Below are 10045 nucleotides of genomic sequence, written 5' to 3'. Positions count from 1 at the left end.
CTGGGCAATATTAAAGGCCCCTGGAACTTCATGACCTTAATGGTCCGTCGGGCCTTTAATTCTGAAGAACGCACGGAACCATAAACTAGAGAAGACTATTAGCAGTTTCCTTTGATCCAGTGAGATCTGTCATGTCAGTCCGTTCCCATTACTGACTGTAATATAAAGCTTTTCTGAAATACTACACTAATAATAGACACGGTAAAAAAGAAAAAGAAAAAAATGCTGTCCAACTGATTAAGAGCAAACATGCATACAAACTATTTTCAGGGACGATGTTTAAAGCAATGTGACGAAGGTATAGAGGACTTGCTGGGCAGAAGAACCAACTGGGTAAAAAAAATTGAGACGAACGCCAGAAATCGTGTTGGAAATTGCGGGATCACTTTACGTGGGTGTGGTAAATTCCTTAAATTCAAATTTCCTTAGAAAATTCTGCATGTAATAACTCACATTGGTAAACATTATCATCTTGACGTTAGTAACCATCATGATCGGATATAATTGTTACAGTACTGAGGGAAGAGTCAGACAAAATGATGTTAATTCCATTTGGGTTTTTTTTCTGATGCCATACCAATAATGCTGAATTTTCATCAGCAGCGAATGTGACTGTAAATTGTCGCTTCATTGATAACTATATGAGTCGCTGTATCGTCAGTTTTGTTTTCATGTATAAAAGAGTCTGGGTTCTGGATTTATTTCCTATCGAACTGTATACACTTGTAAGTTTCATGAAGCTACTGAATATCACATATATTTTTGCCAACATCTTGGTTTAGACAAGAAACATCAGTGTCATGAAGTACGAGTATAATCCTTCACTCAATGTACAAAGTCACTCCCAGTAAACACTGCTCCTTGCACTGTCACTATGTTGAAATGAACTGTAGTTTGAGCTTTTCCCCATCTAGTTATTATATGTCTTATTTGTGTCACTTATGTTACTTGTATATTATTTGTAATTCGAAACCCATTCCCCAAATATGTAACTGTGTATTTTCAGCCGTCTGGCTGCCAAGCTCTTTCAATAAACCGTTAATTATTATTATTATTATTTTATAACAATGAAAATTGCATCACGCATTCTTTCCTCACAAAATTAACAAGCTCCACATCAGTTAAGTTCAATGCATTCATTCTATTCGGTACAGCACAGCACCAAATACGACATATACAGGAATGAGGACATTGGTAAGCAGAAAATGTGTAATGGTGTAGATCACGGGAACATTATCACTCGCTACTCAGAATTGCTTTTCATATGCACGTTTTAATGTATATTGTCCGAAGGAGAAAACGAAAAAACAAGTGCCAACTTACCAAAAATAGATGTTAAAATGCCCGGAGTGGCGAGCAATGTCCTCCATTTACAAACTGCTGGAGGCTTCTGCCGTGATTGCCGCCAACACCCACCAGTGACCAGTCGGGCACTACGGTGCTAAATAATTTGTCAACAATAAACCACAACTGCCAAAGGCCTTCCTACAAATACCTGTACCGGATTGCTAAATTGGAAACCAACACAATTCACTTTATATTATAAATTAACCTTCCATTCAAATGATACGTATAACCAATATTTCCTTCCCAAGTAAAAATTCAATGACTTTCCTCTAACATCCCAAACTACATACTGTAGTTAAATTTCTTCAAGCTCTAAATTACCTACCAACTCCATTAATTGAACCAAAAATCTACCTGAAACCAAAGCAGATCCACACAAGTGCATTATATTTGCAATCTTTCTGAAATAATTTAATGTGCCAATCTTTTAAAATCTTCCAAATTATTAGGTAACAACTGAACCTTTTAATATTCTGGACCCATATCAGATATTACACGATTTACGCCATTGATGATACTTATGACAGTGGGCACAAATAACCTTGGGTATTGTGATTGTGGGTTAGAAAAAATACACAAATGGGGTAAAAAAAAAAAAAACTCTGGGACACAATGGATCTACGTATATACTGCATAGTATTGCGACTTGTAGGGTAGATAAAAACACATTGTAACCTACAAGGTATCTCGCAATGCAACTGTAATTATCAGAAACCTTTAAATTTTGCCTATTTCAGAAGTCTGACCACCATATTCCCCCCCTCCCACCTTTTCCCATTATTTTTCTCTTTACATCACCTTTTGGTTCAAATGAAGTCATCCCAAAGCCAAGACTGCCCATCAGGAACAACGTGGATACAGCACACAAAATACTGTAGTACAGCACTGTAAGTAGCTTATGGTATCCAAGGAGGGAGTATAATCAGCACTACACTTATATACCCATTCACCGACTGTGCCGCCTAGCTAAAATCTTTAATAACCTTAACTTATATTACCTCCCCTTTTCTTCACTCCTCCAGGATCTGTTTTCTTATTCTCGATTTTCTTTTCCTCTTCTCTTCACCTGCATCTCCCTCCAAATCTTCTCTTATGGTAGTTCTCCAGCGCTCAAATGAGTTAAAATGAATTCAGGAAAAATATAGTATCCTTAGGTTACTTCACTTGGGAGGAACCACTCATCCAAAGCTGGTATTGTAGAATCATCAAATTATGCAAGACAGTTACTCTCATCTCGTAATTGTACACTAATATCAAGATGCAAACACCCAATATAGCAAAATACACGTACAAATTCTCCCTTTCTCCAACCTTCAAAACACATACAGTTGCTACTTAGGAAACAGGATTAAAAAAAATAACAAGCAGATCAAAAGACGGGATTCAGAAATTTGATTGATTTGCTAGGTCGTGTGCTTGCTTGAGGCAGAAGCTAATAATGAAGATTAGGAACCCGTACTATAGTTATCTTCAAAAGGTTCATCTAGGAGCCAAGGAATGTGTGTTTCTTTAGGTACATCTACTTTAGAAAAACATGAGGAATTTTTTTACGATGGTCGAAGGTATCATGCACCACGACACCTGTACTTCCAGCTCCAAGGACTAAATATTTATCAACAGTAGTCTGTCAACTCTAACAAATGAAATACAATTTGACCTTGAAGCCTAAGTTATTTAAAATGTGGTACAGTATGCTACACTTCATATGAATATGCTAATGTAATACTGTACAGTACTGTACTATACATGTACTAACCTATCAAATATTTTCAGCTTTTGGTTGCTGTAGTTGCAAAAATTAATCAGTACTATTACATTTTCTTTCTCCTGATGACATTCCCAAGTATAAAAAAATATACAAAATACAATATATCTCCCTTTAGTAGAAACAATTCTCTTATCCTACATAAATTCCTTAATCCATCTACTGTACAAGTTGTTAACACTGGTTTAATGTAGTTATTTACATATGTATGTATACAAAAAAATAATATTGAAAAGCACAGAATTACTAAACATTTTATTCATCAAATGTTAATCCAGTTTCACTTAAGATGGTAAATCAATACATATTTAACAGTTCACTCATCACCATCACTAGTGCCAAGGAATTTTCTGAATGATATTTTTAAAACCAGGGTGTAGAAAACAAATAAAATATTCTTCCAAAAAGCTATTACAGTATTTGTACAAACTTAAGAATGCATTTACCTAACCCAAGATATTATATGCAGAAAATACATACAGTATTTGTATGGAAATGTATGAAAAAGGGGGTCACCCTACCCCCAAAAATCTACAATAAGTAATCAGCTAGAAAATTCATTAGCATGTTTTGTATAATGTAACTAACAAAACATTATTCTGCCTTAGTCTTATGAGGTGACTCTTTGTGGTGGAGGAACACCATGGAGAAGAGGAAGACTCCTACCATCATGGAAAATGCACTTGCATAGTAAGGGTATGCACACTCGATGAACCGCTCGTACTCCACATGGGTGAATGGTCGCACAGAAACCTGGAAGTAAAGTAAAATGGATAAAGTTATGATGCAGAAATAAAAATAATTATAAAAAAATATTTGAGAAAAATTCAAGAATGGCAATGAGTGAAATTAATGATAAAGAAAAGTAATAAAATATTCACAACTGCCAAAAGGCCTTCCTACAAATACCTGCACTGTATTGTACAGGTTACCATTCAAATGGTACATCACAACTCCTAAGCACACTATTGCCTATCAGTCACTACCCATATAACCACAATACATTTATACTGTAAGCTTTCTCACTACTTAAACTAATAGTATGCATGTCTAAGACTATACTACTCATTTTTGTTACTCAAAGTATATATTACAGTAAACTAATTTTTTCTCAACTAACTCACTTTCACGGATTCTTTTACAGATACATGTATAGTAAATGTACCTTTAGGTCATTTCCACTTATACAGTGTAAGCCTTCATCTAGCAGACCACTAAACTCACCTGAGTTGTACTGAAGAGCCGAGTAAAGCCCACTCGATTGTATTCCACCTTGAACTGATACACACCATACACATCAGGCACCTGGGTAAAAGACGTTTATTAGTTGAGGAATAATTTAGGGATTAATATTTAGTTTTTCAAGCAGGTAAAAAATTTTTTAAGTAGAGAAGTACTTAATAAGCAGTACAGTACCTTGAACGTCACAGAGAAAACACCATCCTTGTTGGGCGTCATAATCAACCTGATGAATGGGTCAATGCGTACAAATTCCACCTGAAGATCATTAGACATGAAAGGTTTCCACACTCCATCCACCAGCCGCTCAACCTTGATCTTGTATTCCTGTGAAGAAAAAAGACAATGGTTAGAAAATGGTCAATTCACTTGTTCCAGATGGTAAAGCATGTCTTTAGATGATACATTTATATCCAACTATACTGTACTGTATTAGAACTTTTTCCTGTACTGTACTTTATTACTTCTTGGATAAAGTGTCACTATCCTCTTTTTCTTCACTCCTTCCAGCTTATCAAAATTTTCACTCATCCAATCCACAAGTTCCTATCATCTTAACCCTCTTGCTGCTGAAAGGTGAAATGTAGCCACCGGATATTAAGAGATGAAAAAGAAGTAACCATAACTACCATTAGCTCATCAGGTGATGAATGGTTGGCAAGTAAAATAAAAGTAAATTTTCAAGTTTACAATCCCAAACAAACTGGTAAAACATACCACATCCTGCTTGATGGTGTAGGCTACTGGGGGCTCTTTCTCGCCCTGTAGATGGTGCTGTACCGACACAACACGAAGGACACCCTCCTCCTTGAACACCCACTGACTCAGGGCCTCCACTACTTTACCATTTCCCGAGCGTTCGTAGAAAGCGCCCTGAAACATGTTTACAGCATAAAATAAAAATAATTAATGGACAATACACAAAAATAGGATATCTATGAAAAAGTATACAGTAACAACAGCACCTTTAGGAGTATCTACACTGGCACTTGAGCAGCTTCTTAAAATTTTTACCTAGACACTGCAATATATGTACAGTACCATTATAATATAAAGCATTCATTTTACTGTATCGGTTTATACATTCAGGAGACAATATAATCCCAAAAATTTTCGAGCTATTTATATTACCTTTATCATTGCAATGATTATATTATAATTTACCATCACATGATTCTGACAGTGACTTGTCTTATTGTTCCACTGTACTTCACAAACATACCAGATTATTATTTATCACTTTTTTTTATACAGTATAATGTAAAAAAAAAAAAAAAAAAGTGATAAATGTGGTAACACTAATTTGAAATTACCAACACCATGTCTTATTACACAAATTTTTATTACTTCCTTCACTACAGTATTCACCTGTGGTGTCTGAACAGAGGCCATGATAAATGCATCAGAGAAGAACTCGAGGGAGCCGGATACCACAACCCTGGCATTGTTGCGGGCCTGCAGTGCTGCTACCAACAGCATGTTCTGACCTGCAACATGGAACAACTAGAGTTAACGTTTCATTTTTATGTTGAAAGAAAAGGATCAAAAGACATTTATAATACATTAAGAATCACAAGAAGATTAAAGTGACAGCAAGCACCTAATGCAAACTTGATCATCCAGTTTCTCATACTTTAAGATATATAACTCCTGAGTGTTGTAATCAATCACAAACTTGGTAAAGTAAAATCGGAACAAATTTCATACTTCAATATTATTATACAAAAAAATTCTCTCCTGAGAAAAAGGTATGGTAATTTACAACAAAGCAGACACTACAGTATACATATTTAATACAGTGAAGGCAGGTACCCAAGTGCTATGTTCCCCAACTGCCTGTACAATGTACACTTTAACTAATGCCCAGAACAGATATTTAGCTGAATACTCATTTTCCCCAGCTATTGGCAACTTTCTGGGAACAAGGATTCTGGCTAATGGAGATATTACAGCACATCTCTATTTGAAACTACAAAGTGAGTGATGCATGCCATAAAAACAATGAGAATAAACGTTCAAGTTACACACCTGTAGCATGTGGATAATCAGAGATGGACTGTGTTGGGTTATAACAGTAGGCAGTGGAAGGGGCCCTCAACACAGGCAGCACCAGAGGGTTGTCAGCATCAGTGATCAATCCAGTTCCACGATACAAAAGTGGAACAGCATCCCTTGGTCCTACCATTACCTCTGACTCAATTAACCCCGAGCTAGGAGCAGCGATGAGCGTGTGCTGTGAAAATATTAAAAAAATAATAACCTTAGCATTAAAAGAACAGAAAAATACGAACAAATATAATTCCTGATTCAAGAAATTCTACACCATTCTACTGATTTAGACAAATATACAGTACTACAGATACTTGTAAATTATTTCATCAATACTGTACATGGAATATAAAAATGATTCATCTCATTACCTGGCCATCATCATTGGCATCATAGTGAAGGTGATCAATAACGGCTGCCCCCTCCTCGTCCATCTCGACCCCAACCTCAGTCACTAGTTCACGAATCAAGTCTGCAGCATCACGGGAGCCTGCCACTAGCACGTTGCCACCCCCGTCAACAAACTCCACAATCGTCTTTGAGAAAAAAAGAATACAGATTCGTCAATAAATGTGAACGAGACTGAGGAGCAGCATGAAAGCCAAAGTATATAGTTATTCACTGCATAAGCCCTAGGCAAGTTTCACTGGTTAGAGGACAATAAATGGTATAATTACAAGTTTTTGAAGGTCATTTGAATAATGCAATATCCTAACAGTCATTTACAAAGAAATCTTCAGAGCCTTTTTATCCAAATATTATGTCAAACATCATGAATGGAATACTAAGTTAAAGTGAAAAATTGTCTTCAGTAGGTTATACAACACCAACCAATACTTATACAGTACAGTACTGACCTCAACACTAAGAGCACCACCAAATTCTTCCACACCAGGAGCCAAAATCACCAGGTTCTGGTAGATATACTCCCCATACCGAGACAGCTGTAAGGATGGGTCGTCTGCTGCCTTTACACTCACTTCATGGCCACGTTCTGTTTAATAACAGTAGAGTATTGTCAGACACTTCTAAACCTACAATACATTTGAGCTTTATACAGTATGGACTTGCTTATTAAGTAACCCAAAATATCCAACAGTGACAATTCACCCAATTCAGCATTTTTTACCAGATGAACATTTTACCCTTATATGTATTGTTTTAACTGACCTTGAAGGGACTTAAGAAAGATGGAGTGGGTCTCCCGGGTGGCTAGTGTGTCCACCAAGACCAGCGTGTTGAACCCCAGGGCAGAGGCCAAACACACCACAAACACAGCCAACCTGTAACACAACATTCTCTTATACAGACTATCATCTACATACTTTTTAAAGGTAAAAAAAAAGAAAATAAATAAATCAAGGCAGTCATTAAGCCAATGGCTAACAAAAAGAGGATGACTACTATTACTCCGAAATTGAATGGGTAATACAGTACAGTAATTGACTAATTTACTTCTAATTTGGAGAAATCATATAAAAAAAATTGAAGTGCCCAAGCAGCACTCTGGTTTAAAAATATTATTGATATAACTAGCACGGTATCCGGGACGGGATGCTCAAAAGTGGTGGTAAGTTATGACTTGGCGAGCTGCGACCTGTTTATGATGTCTGTTATGACAGCATACACAAAAAAATTATGAGGTCATATGGTGGTCACATCTTGGCCATGAAATGTGACACCGTAAATGACGTCACAGTCTGTGATCAAGCGCATGGTCGTCAACGAATCCCAACAACTACTGTGGTGGCTGCTCTGCCAAACACAACACTAGTCCGTCAGCAGAAAATGTCAACAAAAACACGAAGATGGAGGACACCGCTGACATTGTCATTGTGCCAAAATCAAAGAGAAGGTGAACCTAATTTCTCTGATGAGGAATTGATAGTCATCTTAGAAGAGGTGAGGAAGAGGAAGCAAATTACCCTAGCCCCCACAGCTATGAAGTTAGGTAAGGTTAAGCAAGGTAGGTTTCTTAGGTTAGGTTGGAGCGGTCGGTTAATATATAGGACTAACCCGCCGGGCTGCATAGCGCCGGTGCGGCCGTATCATCCAGAAAAAGCCTCAAATTTCACCATATCATAGTAAGTTTTTTCTGTTTAATATACCGGGAAGTTAGGTAAGGTTAGGTCTGTTCTTCATACCCACAAATGATAAGTAGCATTTATTTAAAAAAAATTTTTTTTTAACATATTTCCACAAACTACAAGTGTACACTATATTACAGTATAAAAATGAAAATCCAGCATTTTAAAATTGTTTTCAAGCAATTTCGCTTGCGGGTTAGTCCTATATAAATACAGTGCGGTCTTTTAAGAATGCTTTGGCCGCTGTGTTTATTGAATAAGGTTAGGTTTGGGTTAATTTAGAAATATCACCATTTAACACTGTAAAACAGAAATTGCAGCATCTTTAAATTAATTTTTGTATGAAAAATCAGCGAAGGTTATGTCGTCAATAACTACCCGAACTTGGAATACACTAATCAGGTTTGGTGTCCATATTCGAAGAAAAATATCGAGTCCACAAAGATGTATACAAGGAGATATGATAGAACGGCATAAAATATTAATGGGCCAATATAATGGTGTCAAATGAGTTGTTCCAGAAGATGATAGAACTAATGGACACCAGTTTAAAATCTACAAGCAAAGAACAACACTAAAAAGGAAGAAATAGTCATTCACTCAGAGGTGTTGACATTTGGAACAGTTTACCAGAGCTCGTCAATGCAGAATCATCACTATGTAAATATCAAAACCCAGTCAGTCATAAATCCAATATTAATTGTAATGCTACATGTATTTCCTATCAGATTGTAGCTACATTATAGTTAGATCTACAGAGATTATACAGTAGCTATTTATTTTATAGACGCAGGATATACTGTAGGCACGGCACGACGTTCATTGATACATCCTAAATACCCGTATTTTTCTGTTGCTTTTAGGGTTTTTAAGGCCTACTATAACACTACATTCCCTCATATTAATAAAAGAATGTCACTAAATGAATAGATGAACAAACAATCAAATTATGGAATGTTGAATGAGGTGTCAAAGGCTACAAAACCATCCACTGTATATGGTAGTCCTTAAACGACGTTACACAGGCATAAATAATGAAGTTCTTAGATGAATATAGTCCTAAATTCATTAAATCAACAGATGTTTTGAAATAGGAAGCCAAACACACCTCAACATCCTGGCCGGCGAGTCTCTCCCTGATGGTTGTGTTGACATATATACCAGGGTTAGGTTCTCGATGTTCCACCTATTGGTTTATGTAAAAGTGAAATTAAACCGTATACTTATTTGAATTCAAAGTATTTATTAATTTATTATATTGTTTATACATAGATATAAAACCAAAATTGGAAGAAATTATTTAAAACTTAGTAATAGATATTCTCCTTGTGAGTTGTTAATAGTTTTCCAATGCAGCCGAGTGTCGACGGTGGCGGGTCCTGATTGGCTGACCGCTGATGTGACGTCTTCCTTATGGGAGATGGTCTACTGCAATTAATAATCTCGTTAAGAGCTAAACGACCTTAGTTGCTCAAAAAGTAATAACATTAAACTGTCAACGATCAATGAATGAAATAAATTAAATAAAATCTAAACTCTTAAACTGACGAAGGCGTCG

General features: G+C 36.3%; 1 protein-coding gene across 1 annotated transcript; it reads right to left on the bottom strand.

Moving 5' to 3' along the window:
* Positions 1 to 3354: 3354 nt before the first annotated feature.
* Positions 3355 to 9682, bottom strand: LOC121870020 (dolichyl-diphosphooligosaccharide--protein glycosyltransferase 48 kDa subunit-like). The gene is made up of 10 exons (XM_042371751.1): positions 9596 to 9682; positions 7571 to 7683; positions 7258 to 7394; positions 6772 to 6936; positions 6380 to 6584; positions 5720 to 5838; positions 5069 to 5224; positions 4529 to 4678; positions 4337 to 4417; positions 3355 to 3865 (listed from the first exon to the last, which is right to left on the bottom strand). Exons 1-10 carry the CDS (start codon positions 9640 to 9642, stop codon positions 3707 to 3709), a joined length of 1332 nt encoding a protein of 443 aa, XP_042227685.1. The 5' UTR covers positions 9643 to 9682; the 3' UTR covers positions 3355 to 3706.
* Positions 9683 to 10045: the final 363 nt, after the last annotated feature.

The sequence above is a fragment of the Homarus americanus genome, unplaced genomic scaffold, assembly GCF_018991925.1.
Source record: "Homarus americanus isolate GMGI-L3 unplaced genomic scaffold, GMGI_Hamer_2.0 scaffold14467, whole genome shotgun sequence".
NCBI classification, from domain to species: Eukaryota; Metazoa; Arthropoda; class Malacostraca; order Decapoda; family Nephropidae; genus Homarus; species Homarus americanus.
Note: the sequence above shows the minus strand (reverse complement) of the source record. Positions and strands in the feature narration are given on the sequence as shown.